Below are 22,786 nucleotides of genomic sequence, written 5' to 3'. Positions count from 1 at the left end.
CACTAGAGTGCGCAAGCGCTCACGGCTCCCGTGACGTATTATGAACGAAAAGCTCATTTGCCCACAGCAAAACCTAGAAGATTACAAGCGCAAGGAAGGTGAGAGAGAGAAGGGAGAGGAAAGAGGGACTATAGTTGTGTAAATTACTTTAGAGAAGTAGGGCGACCGTGTTTCTGTCGAATTGTAATTTTCTTCGTATAGAAGGAAGACAGCATTGCTTGTTGAACTAATGAAAATGTTTAAATAAAAGCCAAATGATGTTGTCCACAAGCAGTCTACTTCTCCCGTAGAAAAGGAGACTGTCCGAAAGTCATGGAGCGCAGAGAAGATATAGAAACAAGCTAGCGTCAAACGACTATAACTAGGTGCACGGACCAAGAAACTTGAACCAGGTGGAACCGGTGAGAAAATGGATTTTAGCACAATTCGGAACCTCATCAGCAGATACGTAAGTATTTCTTCTTTAATGCCAACTTGCACGGTTGTCAGGAAGTTGTAGAACGTGTATAAAAACCTGCAAAGGTTTTGAATGAATTCAAATTGACTCAAAGTTGAGTGTAGTCTACGCTTCAACTGCATTGAAAGCTGAGAAACTACAGCGTCTAAATAGGCTGCCGTGAACTCTCTTTGCCCAGGTTGCAAGTTTCTCCATTTCGCTACATATGTTATTACTGGCCTTTCAATAGCATTGTAATTTAATTTGTTAACGAGCCAATGCGGATAGTGTTCCACATGTTCACCCATGTAATAAGTCCAGAAAAAAAGAGAGGCACCTGCACGAATGCTACTATAGCCGCCTTGAGTTACAGCCTTAATTTATATTGCCCTCATAAACTACAGATATGTTTTTCATTGTATTGTGTGATAGTCATGTACAGTATAGCCTATGCGGTTTTTTTTATTACTACCTGACACAACAACAAGTAGATAGCATGGTTATAAAAGGAAGTGGTATGGATAATTATCCAGCGGGTTTAAGCGCTTGTAAATCCCATAGTGTGTGTGGTGGATTTAAGTGAACACTAGTTATGTATCTTGAACAGTAATCCGAAACTGCTCACATGCAAAGGCAATTGGCATATATGTGCAAAAAATATATATTGGCGCATATAACTGAGGGCTGTCGTCGGGTGAAAAGTTCCTATCAAGACTATATTACAAAATATATTGTACTGTAGCTCACAAAAAAAACTGCTATCTGTTGTACACAGTACATCATAAAGTGAAAAACATAAATCTCAATAAATTACTGACAGAAAGCCGTGTGCGTTTATGAGATATGTGATATTGGAAGTTGCGCTGTAATTGAATTGACTTCTGGGCGACATCCACTCTACCGCCGTTGAAGGTCACAACTTGTTGATAGTGTTGAGACCTGTGTTTGAGGAGCAAACACACCCGCTATCCAACAGGCAGGGACTCTGATTCATTTGCAGCCATGCTGTAATGATGAAGGATGGCGGCCAAATTCACAATAGCGCTTACGTAATGAACATCACTACCTTCAGCTCAGGCATCATCCTCTACACACCCATGCCATCATCACCCAAGAACGCCATAGCTTGAAATAAGCAAATTAAGACATTTGGTTTAATCAGTACGACTTTCAAAAACATTTGTAATGCCCGCGTCTTTCTTGGGTTAACAATTTATGTTTCGGTGGTGTGATATTTCCAGCAAAAACAATGACTAGAAGTTGGGTTCAATGGATTTACGTAATCTTCTACCATGCACTTCAAAACCAAAAAGACGTGTCATGATATTTGCTTTGACCAATGGCCATTAAAGAGCAACTCTGTGTGTGCGGATTAGAGAGCATGAAGCCAGTAGAGTATACGCTCGGAGTTGTTTTGTCACATAGAGGCACAGTGAAGAGAAGATGATGTGTTACGAAGAGTAATTCTGGCTGGCGTGAAGAGAGCAGACAGGAGAGGGGGATGGAGTGGATAGGGTGTTCAGGAGAGATCACGGAGAGAGAGAAGGTCAGACTTTAGAGATAGAAACAGCAGTTTTCTACAACCATAAAAGTTATGAATATAATTGATCATCCTCATAAGGCATCAGACTACAGCAAACCATCAACTATATTCTGTACATTTCACGGTTAACAATAAACAAACATACAAGAACATTTCTTTGAGTACAAACATGAAGAGCGCTACTACACTGTCCCCATTAAATGAAGGGGAACACCATTCCCTAATGAGCATCTTGTGTCTAGAGACAGTCACAACTTCACCTCAAACTAGATTAGATAACCTCCACACAAACAGTTACGTAAGTCTCCCTATACTTCCTGGCTTGAAACGACATTTCAAATGGTCATGTCACCATAAGCACAAGACCACACAGCTCTCTAATCTTAGAGCCTGTCAGTTTTGTCTCTTCAAAAGCGAAAGGCTCTCCTTGTGAAATTCACAGTGACATGGGATTACCGAGAGAGAGTGAGAGAGGTGGCGAGGGGATGGGGGGGGGGGGATGGAGATGAGGGGCTGCTTTCCTCTAAGGTATGTCTGTGCGTTTCTTTCTGTTCCATTCACAGTGATGGAGTATTGATAAATGATTCCTTTGGAACCTGTTCCCAGCCTCACCTGCCAGTTACTCCTAGAAGGGGAACTCTAAAGGCTCGGAACAAGCATCAGGGGAAATCAAACAGTCCTGTGGGATCATGTCATCACCAACAGGATAACACTCATTTAAATGTGATAGACGGACTCTGGGTGAATCAGGCCTGGCACTTAACTCTTCAATGGTTCTTTGCAGCACCTGACGTTCATCTAGTTATAACCTTGGTGTTACAGTTGTAGATCATTAATCTGAATGATCCCTTTCTTGTTGGCTACTAGACGTGTTTTGAAGACCAGGCCCATTGTTGTTTACTAGTGACACCATGATTCTACAGTAATGGGTGCATACCCAATTACAAATGTACTGCTGACTAATTTGGATTCCTGAATAGAAAGGGCGTCACCTGCTCCTCCCTCCCACTTCCTGTCTCTGAGGGATTACAAAGCCATTTGGGCCCCATGTTGAGGCAAGGTAATCCCATTTACTGGCTGGGGTGGGGGTGGAATAATGTTTACAGTAACATAGACTACTGTATTAAGTGGTCTGACTGACTGTGCAGAAACATAATTATACTGTCCTGTTAAGCTCATGTTATTGAGATGGAGTCTAGTCAACCCTAAACACATGGTTTGTGTACTCCTACTGCTCATTTGTTTCTAATGTGTAGATTTAGTTGAACAAAAGGGGTGGTTAGGCAACCCTTGACTGTAGCCTGGAGTATTAACGTTGACTGAACAGGAAGGGCTACCAGTTGAGCCTAAATGCAATGGTCCTAAAAGCAAAACAACCATAAAGGGAAAATTCATCGGTATCCCTTTGAATATTTGACGAAATAAATGTGTTGGTGAAATACTTTTGACTTACGGGACTGTCCGCCTCACCAAATCAAAAGATGTACTGTGTGTGTGTGTGTGTGAACAGCAAACTATTGATTTAATACTGAAACGCAACATGAGTGTCAGGCTGGCGTTCTGCAGTGCACAGCGTACGGTGTATCTATGTCCAGTAAACTGGAGCTAGCTTGAGGTGGGTGATTGTAGAGATCAGATCAGTGGCCAGTATCGGGTCAGCTGGATTGACGCCAAACGGATAAAGACTCTCCTCTTGACTCTCCTCTGGGCTATGACATCACTTGTCGCTAACAGCACAAGGTGGCCAGGGTATGTTCATGCGTAGAATCACATATTGACACAGTACGATATTGTAGCTCAATACCTTTTGCGTTGTTGTTTTTAGGGCCACTCTTACAGTTAGAAAAGAAATAAGGGAGACCTATTGTATTTCCTTACAGATGGGAATACCAGACAAATGGAAATTATTCCTGGTGAAATCCTTTGATTCAACTATAGGAAGAAACCTTCAGGGTTTGAAGTCAACCTCCTATATCTATAGCCCTATAATGACTGTTTAAACACTGTACTGTAATTACATATTAGCCCCACCTCACTGAACTTTAGTACCCTCTGTCTTCTTCTCTCTCTCGTTCTCTTTGTCTCTCTCTCTCTCTTTCTCTCTCAGGGTCTCTCAGCCATGTGCTAATTACTTAACAAGCCTACTGTGGATCCCTGTGGAAGGGTTGAACTTCTTAAACGGGATTCTACAGGCTCCTCCTTAATCCATTATGTGTTGTTATTTCCTTTTGAACACAGCGCCTATGATCCTGACCGGGTTCTAAACCACATTTAAGTTAACAACGACCAAAAACGACCATAAAAGACCATAAATTCCTACTACAGGAGAGGAGTAAAGGTATTTTAGAAAATAGACACAGATGCCTTCACTGACTGACCTCCATCAATATAGAGAGGGAAAATACATGATCAGAACACATACATATACATAACTGCATTAATGACCCAACCGGTACTTGATCGTCTTCCAGCGCCAACACTACAGCTGGGTCTAGTCCTAAATCTCCCCCAGAGTTTGCCAAAGCCTCTATCATCTTCTGTTGCTATGTGGCGGTCAACATGCTCTGGCTGCTGGGTGAACGACAGTGGCGAGCACTGCTCTGCGTCTGTAGAAAAAGGCCTCATGTGATGGATTGCATTGATTTAACGGTGCATGAAAGGCCACATCAGTGAGTGAGGGGAGTGAGAGAGAAGGTTTTGTACTTTGGTAATGTTCCACTTTGGTGACGGAACCTTGGAAAAGAGCACTCAGAACGGTATACAATGTCCCTGCATGTCTGACCACACACTCTGTTGTTCCTCCATGGTCTATGGGTCCTTCCTATACAGTTAAGCCAGAGAGAGAGATCCATCTTTACTTAGTTTACTTTGTCCTGTCGCCTCCTTTCTCTTATCTACCTGATCTAACTTTCTTCAGGTTCTTTCCTTCACTTTCTTTCAAGCACATCATCCCTCTCTCTTTTCTTCCCTCCAAATTTCCGTCCATCCAGGGCATCGGAGCGTTTTACGGCGCACCGTTCAGAGAGTTATTGATTATTGGCTGGCGCTATAGACTGCTTTAATGGTGTTTCAAAGCAGTGCATAAAGTTTACATTCAACCTCCCCCTGCCTACACCACAGTTCCTGTGCCCAGTTTCTGTTCTCTCAGACGGCAACAACATTGTTGGAGATCAATGGCGTCCGACCGTGCGCTGCAATTGATTGGGACTCGCTGGCTTCCCAGCACCCTGAGGGGAAGTTCAGAGCACTCCTCTGTGCAATCCTGCTGAGGCTAAGCCAGCTATGCTAGCTATGCAGAGCATCCTGGATGAGTGACGTAGAACTGCAAACGTCCTGCTCCTCAGTGAAACATTATGGACGTGACGGGATGCCCTCGATGGAAATGTCAACTAATTTCTTATAAACAGTTTATCCACTGTATCTGGGAGGGAGGGAGGGTTGGCCCATTGCAGTTTCATTGATCTGGCCCGTGAAAGGCCATAGGAGCCACTCTATCTGCAGTGATCAGAGGAGAGCTGGGGAGGCTTCTCGCACGGTATCCAGTGGTGATGTAATCACCACGATGGGGTGGATGAGCGTGTGTCAGTTTGATGGGGCTGTGAAGTCAAGTGTGAGAATAATGGGAGAGATTCTTTAGGTTTATATTTTGAGGAGCTGCCAAGCTCGCTAGTGATATTCTCATCAGAGACAGAGAACCTGTCATTTTGAGAGAGAGACCTTTCATTTTCAGAAAGAGAGTAAAGCATTAATAAGTCATGTGAATACACACAATCAGAACATTTTAAGTACACTTCCAGTTGTGTAAAAAGATACATGGAACCATGCAAAGAAAGCTACTTGCTAACAAGTTGTGACAAAAACAAGAGAAAGAAAGAAAGTGTGAGAAAATCGTATGAAAAAAAAAAAAAAAAAAAAAGTTAATACCAAAACAAGGAGCTATGGGTGGAAAAAAATGAATGAATGAAGAATGAGAATAAGACACAGATATGGAGGGAAAGAAGGACTGAAAAGCAACGGGCGAACATCAAAGGACGCCGCCTGGCTCCTCTATCTTCAATCTGACAGGAAGGTAACGCAGAGCGAACAGGTGCGGGTGTATTTTATCTAGGTGAGAAAAAAGAGAGATAGATAGAGAGAGAGAGAGAGAGAGAGAGAGAGAGAGAGAGAGAGAGAGAGAGAGAGAGAGAGAGAGAGAGAGATAGAGAGAGAGAGAGAGAGAGAGAGAGAGAGAGAGAGAGAGAGAGAGCACACCGTCCCGTCCCCAACATGACAGGCAAGGACAGCAGGATTCATACGTCCAAAAGCAGCCTCTCTTGTGTCCCAACCCCTTTCCTCCCCCGTCGCTGGAGCGGGAAATGAGTGTGCGATCTGCCTCAGCAGTCTGGGGTTTAATGGAACAGGAAGAGGGGTGATTAGGAGTCACAAGCTGATCCAACACACCAGGTCCTGGGTCAGGCTGGACGCTTCACCATCACAATGACTAAGCATTACAAAGAAAACATATATAGATATATATCTATAAATGTTTCTTCAATTGAGGGATAATTAATAAACAGTCTTCTTAATCAAAGGTAGAGAGAGTTTTAAAGAAAAGGTGCAGTAAACAACAACAAAAATGAGCGAGAGGGGTGGAAGAGATAATGGCATGTTGGACAGAATGTTGATGAATGGAGAGAGATAGATCAACTAAGTTTCAAGACTGAGGGGTTTCTCTCCAGAGAGATAATTTGATCGGCATGTGACTGAGGCAGCGGGGGTCACGCCAGGGACCCAATCAGGATTCTTGGAACCCATCTCTTCATCTATAGGATCTCCCCATGAGACAGACAGCTGACTGCTGAGCGCTAACAAGTGGAACGAGAAGAAACCACGCTTCTAATTGGCTAAACCTGCAACGGAATCGGAAGGAGGAGCACCTGACTGGCCAGATCAGTCTTCCTCAGAGAGTCCAGCATCCTGTTTGAGGAAACAGTGAGAGTCTGCGCTTGGAGCAGCGCACTGACCAGGGGATCTGACCAGGGGATCTGACCAGGGGATCTGACCAGGGGATCTGACCAGGGGATCTGACCAAGGGATCTGACCAGGGGACCTGACCAGGGGACCTGACCAGGGGACCTGACCAGGGGACCTGACCAGGGGGGCGAGCAGGCGGACTCAGAAGACAACCATATCTGATGGACTCTCACAATGTCTTCCTGAAAAGAGAGACAACATGTTACCACAGGTATATCCATGCCCTTTTAAACATCTGCCTGGCGTTACGCGTCCTCATCACTCTTTTCTGGACACTTCTTGGATTCTATAGATTTCAATAACAGGTGGTTCGTCAGCGGGTGGGTACAGTTTTTTTTTAGGCCTAAGTGACTAGAGACACTGGTGTCCTGTTCCGCAAGCTGGCTCTGGACTACCTGTAGGCAACCTTGAGTGACGATGTGTAAGCCTCGTACCCTCGTGCTGTCAGGAGGACCAGGTCTTGGCAGCAGGTCAGATGCTGGCAGAACGCCGTGTCACTGTGTGCCCTGCCAGGGAGGTGTCACGATTCAACACGCTCCCTGAACAAACGACTGCAGGAGGAAAGGCATTACACTGCACTTCTGTGGGATCCATTATAAGGACACCGAGAGTGAGTTACTGCCCTGATAATGAGAGGAGGATGAGAGAGAGAGAGATGAGGGAGAAAGAGAGACAGAGGCTGAGAGGGACTGAGAGCAAGAGATGGAGAGAGGCTGAGAGGTAGCACTGTAATGGGGGTGATGGAGCAAGAATTAAATCAAAGAGGATACTAGAACGATATTGCCTCTGGGTGCTTTGTGATCAGCTGCTGAAGGATAGACAAGTGGAACACTGAAAATGCTTTAACAGGGGTTTTCTGAGGTAAACCACCAACATTGTATCCCTATCTGGCCCTAATCCTTGGGCAGCGACTGGACTCAACTTTGACCCTTTCTTTTCTAGACTTCTCTGTCACCCAAAATCACCTTTCCACAACAAATCTATAGTTTGTGTCTCTATTTCTCTAAGTCTTCCTCTGATCTCTTTTTACCACAGATAAAGGCTGATATAGGCCGATGTGGAGTTTTATTTGAGGATTTCTGGCTGCCAAAGAGCACCTCTCAGTATCAGTGATGTGGTGAGTGTTTGTGCAGTGCCCACAGATTGATGCAGACGTTTAGAGGCAGGAGAGGCCTGAGGCACAGGAGCCTGCACAGCCTAGCATCGCTACGCCTCTATGTCTGTGTGTGTGGGCTCCCATTTGAACTGGATTTGAAGCGCTCCAACCAACAACCCTGTTTTTACCACAAGTCACATGGTTACAGGACACTGATGCAACACACTGTTTTACAACCTTGACAGAATATAAGGAAGAAGGGTGCAAAACATGTCAAGTTAGCCCTTACCAACATGGTTGACAGGGGTATTTTTGGTCCGACAAGGGTTGGGCTGCTGAATGTTTTATGGGGGTGTACTGTAGCTTTCCGTCTGTTGGTGGATAGAGAAGTCTGTTTGGGGAACACAGGGATGCTCGAGGTGGATAGAGAAGTCTGTTTGGGGAACATAGGGATGCTCGAGGTGGATAGAGAAGTCTGTTTGTGGAACATAGGGATGCTAGAGGTGGATAGAGACAGAGACAGAGTACCACAGACAGGTCCTCGTCTTGACAGCGAGGAGATACATTGACGTCTCTTCGTCTCTCTCTCTCTCTCTCTCTCTCTCTCTCTCTCTCTCTCTCTCTCTCTCTCTCTCTCTCTCTCTCTCTCCTCTCTCTCTCTCTCTCTCTCTCTCTCTCTCTCTCTCTCTCTCTCTCTCTCTCTCTCTCTCTCTCTCTCTCTCTCTCTCTTTATCCAACTAACCCCCCAACCCCAATCCATGTCACTGTCTTTGAGAGCCATGAAGTAAAAAAATAAAAAAATGCAGCTTTGAGCCCAGTTCCAGAGGCTTCGTAATCCTACAGGCATCTCGAGGTCTCTGACCCAGTGAGAGGGGTCAGCTGATATCAGTAGTTCCACATCACATGACTGGGGGGCTGTATGTTGCTGATGTCACTGCAGCCTGGTCCATTGCATTCCACAGGCTACCCTGCGTGTGTGTTTGTGTGTGTGGATGGATGTGTGTGTGGATGTGTGTGAGGACAACAGGAGCTTGTTCGAGGAAGTCACAGATTGGGCATGTGACTAGGAGACTAGCAGCCAGAGGAGTTTTACTGCTCTCACATACACCATGTTAAACCTTTGAGAGCACTCAAGCATGTGCACACACTCACACACACGCTAACGCACACACAGACACACACACTTTGTGCTGAAGCATTCATGTCAGTGGTTCCATCAACGTGGTGCTTAACTGTAATTCACCCTCTCTAAATCGATGATGGACGAGGAGTGTTTGGAAGACAAGGCAGAGAGTCCAGACAGAAATGGAAAGATCCAGAAGAGAATACAAAGCAGAAAGGGGAAGACTTGGAGAAAGGTAGATTCATCTTTTGTGCCCAATCATTAAATTGAGTTCGGACTACTGTGGAGAATCATTCTGTCTCCTTTCCCACATCATCCTCCCCTTCTCCAACAGAATACATCTCCCTGGCTCCGCACACACACACAAAGACACACACACACACGACAACAACATATACAGTATTCCTCCCTGTCCAGAGTAGTTTTAATGTGTTTTCTCGTCTGCATCCCTAAAGACAGCAATGACTCAGGACTATTTTGTGATCAGATGTAAAAGCCCAAATGACTGGAACTTGGCTAATGAGTCTGGTTCACACGCAACACACAACCACACACGTACTTCACACGTACAACACTTCTTTACCCTGGGGTCAGTTTGGGTTTGGCTCACTGCTCTACAACACCTAACCTCCTGCAAAAACATTCATCCTCAGACTAAGGTGTTGTGTGGCAGTGTGTGTGTGTGTGTGTGGCAGTGTGTTTGCATGGATTTGTGTTGTTCGCAAACTACAACCTGTGTTCCTGCTACGTGTACTGTGCATGTACTTGTTTTTCCATTTGTTTATGTGCCTGTGCCATTTTCCTGGTGCACTATTTCAGTCTCTCAGCTGGTGTCTGGAAACGGAGAGAGTTCACCCCTGCCAAGTTCTCTTATCAATCAGAACACTTACCAGGCTTAATCACACCGCAGTCCCACAGATGGGACTGCACTCGAGGTGGGATGGTGGATGCTCTACTGTAAATCTTACAGTAGTGTATGTCCACCTTGTACAACCTGCACCCCTGAGACAGAGCTAGGACCGATGCGTCACATTTTTATGCTCTCGTTCTCTTTCTCGGTCCATTTCTGCCCCTCTCTCCTAGCCGTGTGACGTGGTATGGCTTCCTAGAGAGGACAAAGGCAGGAAGGAGGAGCTGGCTGGGTGATTTATGGGACAGTGGACGGTGGATGTCCCTGGAGGGGTGGAGAGGGAGGTGCCGGAACATATTTCCTGTCCTACTCTACTGTGCTTCTACTGGGCTCTATTAATAAGACCCAGAGAATGATTCAGCACTCAGACACGACTCCTCTGAATGGTGTCTGATGCGTCCAGATGCTTTTCTGTGGCGATTGCTCTGGTCTGGCTAACGTGTCAGGTGGGCAGAGTACGGACCATTGGTTTTATTTAACCAGGTACAATCAATCACCAAACAAAGCGCAGACCCAGTCAAAAAATACTTTTAAATTATAAGAAAATATGTTTTAAATACTTGAGCTTTTACTGTGGTTGCCAATGGCAAAGGTGGTAACAGGACATTGGTTCCATTTGTCCATGCAGGCAATAGCAATCAAGCTTTTGTGTTTGTGCAATGTGCAAGATTGCACATTAATGAAGACAATCCCACACTGTAAGGTGTCAAGGTGGACATACCAGCACGTCATGGACTTTGAGAAGGCTTCTACTCACCCACGGATGTGTAGGCTACATGTCAGGTATTTAAGGTGATCTGGTCATGTCAATGTAATTACAAAACTTTACCTGGTAATGGTTTAGATTAGGCCTTTCCTGTAAAGAGACAACCGTGCCGGGGTATTAATGCTGATGTGGCTAGGCTTGACATCTGTTTCGGCTGATAAAAAAAAAAACACGTTGCGTGACCTTGTGTAATTATGATGTAATTATAGCAATAGATCATGTTTGCCAGTTGCCGCAGTGTAATGGATGAATGCGGGAGCGGACGATTGTTGTATCAGCATGTAGAAAGAACGAAACCTCCATCCCCCTCCTCTCTTTTCTTCTAACTCCCAGGCTAGCGTAGCTGAAACAGTTGCTCTGCTGACCCCCTTAGAAAAAAGAAGGAGGTTCAAGCGGGTCGTTCGTTCCCGCTGCTTTTCGAAAACGGAAGGTAGTGATGAGCTCTCCCCTCTCGACACCTCAGGGCTGCTGACACGGGCCCCTGCGGCTGCTTCTGTGGAGAACAGCCAGACAGTTCTGAGCCCAGCAACTGTATGGACACTTAAACACGCCAAACTAGAATAAATCGTGAAGATGGTCATATCATATCACATGCCAACTTGTAACTATGCACTCATCTGTCAAGTGGATTAGAGGAAGTGTCTGTTGTTGTCTTGAGAGAATGTGCAGTGGGTGCTGGGACTGTTTGCTATGCTGAAGTGTGCATTCCAGTGCTGGGCTTGGTCTGAGTGTGTAATACAAGACTGTCTGTAGAAGCTCAACAGGCTGAAACTCTCTGCCTGGTTTGTCTACATAACAGACACTCTAGCAGGTGTGTGCAAACACACACACATGCACACACACTATCAGTTGGCCACTGTGGTGTGTAGTAGAGAGGTCAGGGCAGGAACCAAAGGAAATTGTATTACTGTAGCAGATGGATAATTACCAACCCCACACTCCATCTTTCAATTAGTACAGAACCACAGTACAGATTGGCAGTGGAGCCTAGAATATTCAGTCATACTGTGTATTCTGATTCATGGAATATCTAATCTCTCACCTCACTGTTAACCCTTGCCTCTCTCTCCTTTTTCTGCCTCTGTTTTTCTCTAGCAATCTCTTTCTGCCTGCCTCTGTTCCCCTCTTTCTCTGTCCCTCTCTCTCCTGCTCGGCCTCAGTTGTCCTCTCTCTTTCTACCTACGCTCTCGAAGTGTTTTTTCACAATAAGGGCAGGTGAGGACAATCAATCAATTACATTGCTGAACAACACAAGCACACACCCAGGCACACATAGCACAGACTGAGATTATTCAGCATAAAGCTCGTGAGGGGACCAGGCAGACGGTGTGTGTGTGTGTGTGTGAGAGAGAGAGATATTTAACAGCACGGGCGGTCACATTTTCCAAACGTGACTGGCATGTGAGATCTCTAAAGCCCCCGGGGCACTCGGTCATCCAGGCTGGACCCCATCGGTCTGCTCTGAAGGGTTTACCCGATTACTTCGATGTCATCTCATCTGCACCCCCGCCCCCCTCCCCCCCTCCCCCCGCCCCTATGTTTGTGTTTATAGCATAGAGTTCTGCTGCACATCTGGGCGGGTGAATACACACACACACATAAACACAGACACACACACACAGCTGTTCTGGCATTGCACACATGGCAAAGAGTGCCCCCCCCTCCCGTTTTCAGATTTAGCGAGGAGCTAGAGTGTATTATAGATTAAGCATTAAAACACCATAATGCTGCAGAATACAGCACTGTTAAGATACTGGTATTTTGGTTTACTGGCATGCATGCACATGCCTGCCCATGTAGTGAATGTGTGCATGCCTCATAGTGTGTCCTGTATGCCTGATACTGGGGTATGTTCATACACTAGCAACACGGCTTAGTTGGAGAAGCTTGACTGCAGGTTGCTGTGTACATTTGTGTGTGTCCGTGCTTGTGTGTGTGTGTGTGTGTGTGGGGGGGGGGATCAATCTTAGCTAGTTTGCAAGGCCTGTTCACCTCCAGGCAGGACTGGGGCCAGGCAGCACAAGACGCAGGCAGATGGAGGGCACAGCTGGGGTGTCATCTGTGAGTCAGGCATCTAGACGCAGCCAGAGATCCAGCAAGAGGAGCGACGCATCCCCACGGCATGGGGGCCCGCCGCGGCACGCTGTACGGAGGCGGCAGCTCACCTGCACGGACGCGGGGCCCTGGAGCAGATGGACGGACAGACGGACTGATGGATGGACAGACAGTTTTAGTTTGTTTCAGTTGCTAAATGTTGCGTGGAGCCTCTCCAGTGTGCATGACACTGGGGAACTCTCCCTGTCCTCAGGCGGCTGGCCTTTCACTGAGACATTCCTGTCTTTTGTACTGTTGCATGAATCTGTTTGGTTCTTTGGCTAGACAGACCGATGGTGATCTGAAGACAAACCACAGTTGGGAACCAGACAAACAGAGAAGCAGGGACTTCTTGCAGACTGTTTAGTTAGTCCAGGATGTAAATCCCTTTCTCCTTGACTTCTTTCTTTCTCCTCTGGCAGTGCATTCCTTTCCAAATCTCTACCGCATTAGGGCGACCAGCCTAGACAGGCCTACACTCACACACACACCCATGCTGGGAAATGCATACATACACACAGACACACATTCAAACAAACTCACTTTGCCTTTCGTGTTCGTTTCGTGTTTAGCGGCAGTATGTTCCACTTGTCACCTGGGGAACAATGATATTGTCTCTTCTTTGTGAGTGTGTATTTAAAGCTGGAGGGGAACTGATGGTCCTGGGGAAGGACAGCAGTGATTCCCCTTATCTCCCCTCCTCAGCATGGGCATGACGTTATCACCCTGGGTCCCTCCTATCAGAGAGAACGCGCCTCTTCGTCAGCCGCTTGACCCATTGTTCCATGGCTCTGTCTCGACGACCATTTTACGAGCCCCGTCGCTTGTTGAGTGTTGAAGGAGAATGGTTGTGTCACTGTAGTAACAGGCTCGGTCGCCGAGGTGGGACAAAAGCTATGACGTGGAGACGGACACCCCCTGTTGTGAGGGTCAGATAAGGGTCGTGTCGTGACAGGGGAGGTGTGTGTATTTCTGTACAGCAGTCAGGGCGACAGAAAAGTCAGTCAGTACTGTTAGATCACGATCTGATCACTCTGTCTCTTTCCTTCGCTCTGTCACTCACTCTCTCCTTCGCTCTGTCTTTCGCTCGAGGTGAACGGGCTAGTAGGCACATCCTGGAGAGTGCAGGGTTGATATTTAACCCCCCCCCCCCCCCTACCCCTAACTCCCCTGTGGCTGTCGATAAGAAGCCTGCATCTCTGCTGATGCTCTCTGCTGAACACATCAAATATTAACACACTCAACCTCTCCTTTCTGTCCCTCTCGCTCTTTCTCCTAGGTGGGGAGAAAGTGGGGGGATGGGGGAAGGGTGGTCAACTGTAGTACTTCCTGTTTGTGGGCTGGTGAGCCGCTCTTACAAAGTTGCTGAGCCTGCCTTCCACATACAAACACAAATACAAACACACACAAACACACACTCATAGTATTGCGTACACTCCCCTACATTCTTTTAGAGTTAGTCAGCTTCTGTTTCCTGGAATACAAAAGAGGCCATCCAGAGAAAAATGCACACTTCAAAACAAAGGATTATGGGAAAGGCTAAATATATCCTTGAGTGACTACCCGCACAAGCCGGGCAAACCTCAGGTTTTCAAAGGGAAGCAGCGTGCAAAGGAAGAGACCACCGAGAGCAGAGGAAAGTCGATGAGCTCTCTAAGTGAGCGTAGCAGACAGGAAGAAAGCAGCGTTGGTCCAATAGCCAAAGGTTTTTATTGATTTGGCCCCGCCCCCTCTCAGCAATGTTTTCCTTTTTACCTATAAATATGCCCTCGTTCCGAAACCTGACACAGCACCAAGTGAGATTAAACCCTCAAGAATAGAACAGGTCTCATAATACTCATGTTGCATCCAAATGGCAGTTGGCAGACTAATCCACACAGTCTGATTTGATTAAATGCAGACAGGGCCCTTATAAATGCGTCACTTAACTGGACAAATTTGAAGGGGCTCAAATGTAATCGATAAAATGTTTGTCAGCTTATCGCTCTGCCATGGGCTGAGAGATAAAAGAGGTGTATGAGAGAGAGCATGAGTGAATGAGAGAGAGAGATGGAGGAAGAGAGAGAGAGATGGAGAAAGAGAGAAAGAGATGGAGGAAGAGAGAGAGAGAGCGATGGAGGGAGAGAGGGAGAGAGAGCATGAGTGAATGAGAGAGAGAGATGGAGGGAGCGATGGAGTATGAAAGAATGAGTGAAAGAAAGAGAGAGTGAGGGCAGAGACACCAACAAGGTTAAACATACATTACCTGGGAGAACTCATTCAGGATCTGTTTTGGCTCCAAGATCCTGATGAATGAGACTGCAGAACCCAAAAACCCACTCTTGATCACAGCCACAGACTCTGACAGGACACGAACACAGCCAGACGCAGACACATAGAAACCGCCAGGCATGAAAACACAGAACACACAAACAGCATCAACAGAACTGTCAGATGAGAAAAGGACACCAAACTAGACAGCGTGATAGCTGGGAGTTGGGAGTTAAACACCTCTCCAATATACTAAAGCTTTCAAGAATAACAGACCTATTGAACACATCTCTAACACTGACTGACTGGTATTTGTAGAGTTGAGTCGCCCCCCCTCCCACACACACATAGACTAAACTGCCAAGTAGTAACAGGATGTGCATTTTCTGGAGTGGAATTGGAGGCAGGTGGAGAGAAGGATGAGTGGGAGAGAGGGAGAAGGAGAGAGAGATGGAGCAGGAGAGAGGGAACAGAAGAAAGGTTGAAACATACCAAGAGTGTGTGGGTGAGCGTGTTGGCAGGATCTCAGCAAAATCCAAGCTTCTCTCTCTTTTTCTCTCTGTATCGCTTCTCTCCATCTCGTGCCCCCACTTCCCCTCTGTGTTCTATCAGCATAAATGCCTGCATACATTCTGCACTACAGACAAGGATAGTGTTCCAACTGTTTACTACTGGCCCCCTCTACACTCACTCACCAACTCACTCAAACGCACACATACACACACAAACACTTGTTCCTAGAAGTAAACCAAGAACTCAGAATCCCCCAGATCGATGAATGTGACATTCGAGCCCAGTGCTTTGACTGATTCAAACATGCTAAGAGCGCTGTTTTCCATCAGGGAAAGAAGGAACATCTCAGTTAGTCAACCAGATCAGATCTGCCTAGTGATTACATGTTCAGACCTGACTGATCTGCTTTCTGATTGGAGGAGTTGAAATCCTGTGTCTTGAATGTGATTGTCTTTCTCTCCCTTTCTCTCTCATGCGCTTGTCTGAAACGCTCTGCCTCTATCTCTTTCCCTATCGACCAGAAAAAGATCAAATGAGAGTTGGGAGGAAAGACAAACAGAAGGCAAATATATTTGTGAAACACACAGAGACTGAGTGTGAGTGGAAGGCAAAACGCGTAAGTGTGTCGGCGTGTATGTGTGAGAGTGAGATACATGGGAAAAAGAGAAAGAGAGAGGAGAGCAGCTCACAGCTGTTCCTTGTCGTCTGCTGATTGAACGCTCAGACTGCCGCTCTCCCTCTCCGCCTCTCCACATCTTCTCCTCTCCTCCATCACTGGCAGGACACGTGGGCCACAACCTGCTCTCACCCACCCTCTCTTCCCCACAGGCCACACTGTACTGCAGATCATAATACTATCTCCTCTCTAGAGAGGCCTGCAGTGGATAAACGGGGAACTGGAGAGATACCACAAACTTGTTTGTCCTCAGTAGTACTGTCCAAATGTGTCTAAGGCGGTGGCATGCTGAGCGCAGGCTGGTAATCGAGCACAGAGAGCGGTCTTCCTAGGGTCTGGTTAGGTCAGGGTTCAGACCCTGATGCCTCCCCTTGAGCTTTCGAGCTCAATACAGGCTGTATATGAGCTCAATACAGGCTGTATACGAGCTCAATACAGGCTGTATACGAGCTCAATACAGGCTGTATACGAGCTCAATACAGGCTGTATACGAGCTCAATACAGGCTGTATACAGGCTCAATAGAGGCTCAATCAGAGGCTCCGTAGCCACCCAGGTAATGCCCCCAGCCCCCCCACCCCCATCCTTACTGACAGGGGTTAAAAATAGCTGTGTGGGTCTGGAGACTTGACGGGCGAGGGTAACCTGAGTAGAGGTGGAGGCTGGAGGATGCAGGGATGGGTGGAGGAGGCGCACGCGCTGACTTAACCCTAAAAGACCGGGTCTGGAAAGTGGGCCATGGCGTATCTGCAACCCAATCCCATTCACCAGCCGGGGATTACTGTCACCTCTCATTACAGCAGTGTCTGTCTGTGTGTGTGCGTGTGTGAGTAAATATACAAGATGGCCTCATGGTCATCACTTCTGCTGTATTTCATATCAGGAGCACACTGTAGGGGAGTTTCTGGTGTTCAGTTCATATGAATACTTATTAAGCAGCATGGGCCTTAATGTGAAGTCGGAATTAACTTTGCTGTTCAACTTTGTCTTTAGCATGTACATAGATCCCTTTACTGTATCTGTACTCAGGGGGAGTTCTGTCAGCAGCAACATTAACAACGACAACATCATTAACCCTAACTGGCAGAGGGCTGACAGCGTGCAGTAGAGTGATACTGCATCAATACTGTTGTGCTGGAACAGAGAGAGAGAGGGTGAGAGACAGAAAGAGACAGCGTAAAAGGGAGAGAGACATACAATAGAATGATAAAGACAGTCCTAAGGCCCTGTCCTCACACAGTAGCGGAGAGGATTAGGTCTGCTTACCAAGGCTCAGGACACACACAAGCACACACACACACACACACACACACACACACACACACACACACACACACACGCAGCTCATCTCATCCATAAGCCACTACAATACTGAGAGAGGCAGGAGGAGATATTTGTTACCTGGTGGCTCCCAAATATACAGCAGCCTGTACGCGATCATCAGTGTGTGTGTGTGTGTGTGTGTGTGTGTGTGCTCTCTTTGTTCAGTCTCTGGATCTGTCTTCTTCAGTGACGATAATAGCATGCTTGTGCAGCCAGGGTAACCAGAGCTCTCATTCAGTGAAGAGGAAAGTTAGTCATTCACTATTACCTGGAAGTCTGGAGTTAGCAGCTGATGGGAAAGCAAGAGAGTACAGCTCTCTAGTTATAGTGTGCAGTGTTCAAAATAACACGATAACACATTACTGCCTTCACATTTATGCAAATATTCAGATAGTGTCAAATTCACTGGAAATGCTTTTGGTTGATTTATTGAGTTTTGATTGTCTTATTGATTCACATGACTTCATAATAGTATATATAAATGCTACAAATCGTACATTGATTCCAAGACACTATGAAACTTAAAAACATACATTTCCAAAGTAGTCCTAGATTATAATGACAAATGAGGTTAATGGATGTGTGATCAAATTATGTTCGATTCTGCACACAACAATGATTACTTTAAGGCCTCTCTAACTTCCCTACCTTTCTATATGGAAGCAATCGCTAAATAAATATTGCAACAGTTAACAGTAATACAATGGTGAAAGATTGCATTAGTTCATCCATTGTGGTGTGTTGAATGTTGGGTAACAGCTAATGAATGTGGCACAACTAGTCCAAGAGCTAAACTGAGGTTTGAACTGTGAGCTCATACTGAGTTATATTACATTTGTAATTCTCAGAAACAAAAGAGGAACACTCTTAGATCACATCAAAAGAAGCAGAAACTGGTTCAGGAACATTGTGTTCCCTTGTATCTAATGTGTTTCAGTGTGTTGTAATAGATTTAATTGAAACTCATTTTGCAAAGGGAATCACAAATTGTCTTTATGCTGTGTTAACAAAGCATTTATACAGTACTGCTTTTTACTAGTTAAGATCTATGCTTTCCAATGATTTCCACTCCAGTTTAGAGCGTTTCCCACCTTAAACATGACATCATGTCTACCGTAATAGCACAATGACGTAGGTGTGTTGTGTGTCATAGTGTGTAGAACAGGCGTGCCGTTGGAAGATACAATGTCAAGTTTAAGGCCAACAGATGAGTCAGAGCCCTAACTCACCTGTGTGTGTGTGTGTGTGCCGGTGTGTGTGTGTGTGAAGTCCCAATCCACAGTTAGCACTACTACGGGTGTCACAATAATCTATTCATTGGCCACTATTAACCAGCAATTTGACCTTTGAACCTCTGACCTCTTGTGCAGTGTACCGGGGAGGACAACTGGGTGGACAACAGGACAGTGTACATTGCTCACAAGGAGCCCCCACCCGGAGCAGAGGCTTACATCCCCCAGCGTTACCCCGACAACCGCATTGTCTCCTCCAAGGTGAGTTTGGGACATCTGAAACATGACCTACAGGCATACAAATAGCATCATGAATAAGTAACTGTGTGACAAATCTTTGGATTAAGTGCATAATGATAAATGTTCTAATATAGGTCATTCATAATTCTTCTTCCTCATTTACAGTACACGTTTTGGAATTTCATACCGAAGAATTTGTTCGAGCAGTTTAGGAGGATTGCAAATTTTTACTTTCTTATCATATTCCTTGTACAGGTGAGATGCATGAGTGTTATGCAAAACCAGTAATGCTTGCAAAACTTTAACGCAACAGATGAGTTCTACAGCATAGTGTATGTACATGGCTGACTGGTGTATCTCTCTCTCTAGTTGATCATTGACACACCCACCAGTCCCATCACCAGTGGACTGCCTTTATTCTTTGTCATCACTGTCACAGCCATCAAACAGGTGACTCACACACGCACAGTACACACACACACTCTCTCTCTCTTCCTCCCCCTCTCTCTGTAGTTGATTTGGGGACTGCAGTTAGTCATTAACTCCCTTTTTCTTCTTTACTCTCTTCATCCCCCCCCCCCCCCCCGCCTGCATCCAGGGCTATGAGGACTGGCTCAGACACAAGGCGGACAACTCCATCAACCAGTGTCCCGTCCTCGTGGTGCAGCATGGGAAGGTGATTCGCAAGCAGAGCCGCAATCTCAGGGTACGTGGGCCATGCTTCTGGCATCGGCCCGTCGCTACGACGATGTCACGCTGACAGACTGACCGTCAGGCACTCTGATACACAAACAGACAGGCATTCTGACACTCCCAATGGACAGACAGCCTTTCAAGTTTACCAACGGTTTATCCTGTCTTTTTAAGGAAAGGTTTTTGGCATCGCTTTTCTCTGAATTGCAAAGCCTTATCTGTTTACTAGTGAGGATTGACGTTATCCACCTGTTGGGCTGTTGGAGGGAGATAGCAGGAGTCTGGGAGCCTGTGGGTGCCTGTGTGTGTATATCTACAGTAGGAGCTTACATGAAAGAGAGCCAGAAAGACTTCTTAGAGCGTGTTTGTTGGCAATGGTTGGTATTTTCCTGCGTCTAAACTATAGCTATAGCTACTCTATAAATAGAGTAGACTATTTGATTCTGTATCACACACAGGCGTATAATGAAAACAAATGATTAATAGGATGTGAGTGCTTCAGTATTATTGATACCTATGAATATAAGAAACCCTCTTTTATGTGCGCTGTATTCAATGTTGCTTTGGCAATTCCACTGTGATCAGTGTTTTTAAATGTTCAAATGAGTTGTAAGCACTAATTTCTACTGACATAAAATGTATGTTAATAGATGTTTTTTCTCTTCTTTCCCTTTATCTTCACAATTCTCCTCTTCTTTCCCCATTTCACCATCTTTCTGTCCTTCCCCCTTTCTCCCTCCATTCACATCCCTGCCCTCCTCCCTCCCTCCCTCCCTCCCTCCCTCCCTCCCTCCCTCCCTCCCTCCCTCCCTCCCTCCCTCCCTCCCTCCCTCCCTCCCTCCCTCCCTCCCTCCCTCCCTCCCTCCCTCCCTCCCTCCCTCCCTCCCTCCCTCCCTCCCTCCCTCCCTCCCTCCCTCCCTCCTCACCCCTCCTCCCTTCCTCCCTCTGCAGGTAGGAGATGTGGTGCTGGTGAAGGAGGATGAGACCTTCCCATGTGACCTGGTCCTCCTCTCCTCCAGTCGGGAGGATGGGACTTGCTTCGTCACCACCGCCAGCCTGGACGGGGAGTCCAGTCACAAGGTGGGGGCAGAGGGACTGGGGAGGGGGGTCCAGTCACAAGGTGGGAGCAGAGGGACTGGGGAGGGGGTTCCAGTCACAAGGTGGGGGCAGAGGGACTGGGGAGGGGGTTCCAGTCACAAGGTGGGGGTGGAGGGAGGGGGGAGGGGTGTCAGGGTGGGAAGGAAATGTCATATTCCATGACTGGAGGGTGGTGTTGGTGTATGAGTTGTGTTTAACACGTGTAGTGTACTGATATGTACATGTGTGTGTATATTGACTAACCCTGACCCTGTCCTCCCCGTGCCCTCCTCTCTCCTGTCCTGGACCACCAAGACCTACTATGCAGTGCAGGACACCAAGGCCTTCAGCACAGAGGAAGACATGGACACCCTGCAGGCCACCATTGAATGTGAACAACCACAGCCAGACCTCTACAAGTGAGTCTGCTGGTCTCTCTGCAAGACACAGCCCAGAGCTGCACCGCAGGCTGTCACGACAACCAATGCACATGCCCACTCCCCCCCCCCCCCCCCCCCCCGCCCCACAAACACTGAGTAATTTCCTGTCCTCAGTCTGTCTGTCTCGCTTTCTTTCTCCTTCTCTCACTCCATCTTTCTTTTCGTAGATTTGTGGGCAGAATCAATATATATCTGAACAGAGATGAGCCCATCGCCAGGTAATTTATAACCAGAAAGTTACCATTAACCTCAAGATGTGGTCTGCTTTAGTGTTGAGGTGTCCCCAGGTCCATTCCTCCCTCTTCTCCAACCTGTCTGTTCACAGGCCTTTGGGGTCAGAGAACCTTTTACTCCGAGGAGCCACACTGAAAAACACAGAGCACATCTATGGTAAGGCCTTTAATGGTTCCTACTTTCTTGGATAACTCATAATCTGTTGTCTGTCAGTTATAGGATGGTGGCAGTGGGGGATGTGTGATTGCTATGGGATAAGATCACCAGCCAACTGGTACTACTTTACCAGTCAAGACATGTGGCTCTGTGTCTAGACTGTGTGTGTGTGTGTGTGTTGGGCCAGTTGAGGCCTGTGCGCTGTGAATGAGTGACTGTGGGGGAGGAATGTAGTGTGAAACATACTGCGCCCACATTAGAGGAGAGGAGGAGTTGAGAAGGGACAGGAGAGTGGGCCAGGAGGGATTGGAAGAGAGGAGAAGATCGGAGAGGTGATGTGTGACGTGTGTGAGAGCCAAATCATCTCATGCAAATATTTGTGTTGAGTGTATATTACGTGTCGGTACATGTCAGAACCTTGCGATATGCCTCGTGAAGAAGTGGCGTACGAAGACAATTGTAAACAGACATTTTGCCATTACAATGTGGTTTTCTCTCTACCAGCTGTGGCCATCTACACTGGCATGGAGACAAAGATGGCTCTCAACTACCAATCTAAATCCCAGAAACGCTCGGCTGTGGAGAAGTAAGCCCTGTACACACACACACACACACATAAAAATGCACACACACACTTCCATGTCTTCCAATGGACTCATCAGTGCACTCTCATATTCAGTATTAACCCCTTAGCTTCCTGAGAAGTCTCACTCTGTTCTCTGGCGCCCCCCGCAGGTCGATGAATGCCTACCTGATCGTCTACCTATGCATCCTGATCAGCAAGGCTCTGATCAACACAGCACTGAAGTATGCATGGCAAGCCAACCCAGACCGAGATGAGCCCTGGTACAACCACAAGACCGACGGCGAGAGGCAGAGACACGTTGTACGGCAGTACTGCAACTCCCACAATGCAACATTCCTAGCGCATGATGACTACAATCTTTATTGTATTTCTCTGTTCCTCTTTGA

At 46.6% G+C, this 22,786-nt stretch overlaps 1 protein-coding gene across 3 annotated transcripts in view; it reads left to right on the top strand.

Annotated features, from left to right (window-relative positions):
- The first annotated feature begins 170 nt into the window (after window positions 1-170).
- atp11a (ATPase phospholipid transporting 11A) overlaps window positions 171-22,786 on the top strand; it is a 38,985-nt gene continuing 16,369 nt past the window's right edge. For all 3 annotated transcript variants that reach the window (XM_067260202.1, XM_067260200.1, XM_067260201.1), the window contains exons 1-11: window positions 171-448; window positions 19,113-19,235; window positions 19,380-19,469; window positions 19,584-19,664; window positions 19,813-19,920; window positions 20,859-20,987; window positions 21,300-21,403; window positions 21,592-21,642; window positions 21,750-21,814; window positions 22,319-22,400; window positions 22,550-22,700. In XM_067260202.1, the coding sequence (XP_067116303.1) occupies window positions 410-448; window positions 19,113-19,235; window positions 19,380-19,469; window positions 19,584-19,664; window positions 19,813-19,920; window positions 20,859-20,987; window positions 21,300-21,403; window positions 21,592-21,642; window positions 21,750-21,814; window positions 22,319-22,400; window positions 22,550-22,700 (1,023 nt within the window). In that variant the 5' untranslated portion in view covers window positions 171-409. The remainder of the gene's footprint in view (window positions 449-19,112; window positions 19,236-19,379; window positions 19,470-19,583; window positions 19,665-19,812; window positions 19,921-20,858; window positions 20,988-21,299; window positions 21,404-21,591; window positions 21,643-21,749; window positions 21,815-22,318; window positions 22,401-22,549; window positions 22,701-22,786) is intronic.

This window comes from Osmerus mordax, chromosome 22, assembly GCF_038355195.1.
Source record: "Osmerus mordax isolate fOsmMor3 chromosome 22, fOsmMor3.pri, whole genome shotgun sequence".
Classification (NCBI taxonomy): Eukaryota; Metazoa; Chordata; class Actinopteri; order Osmeriformes; family Osmeridae; genus Osmerus; species Osmerus mordax.
This window is presented reverse-complemented; position numbering and strand designations above follow the sequence as displayed.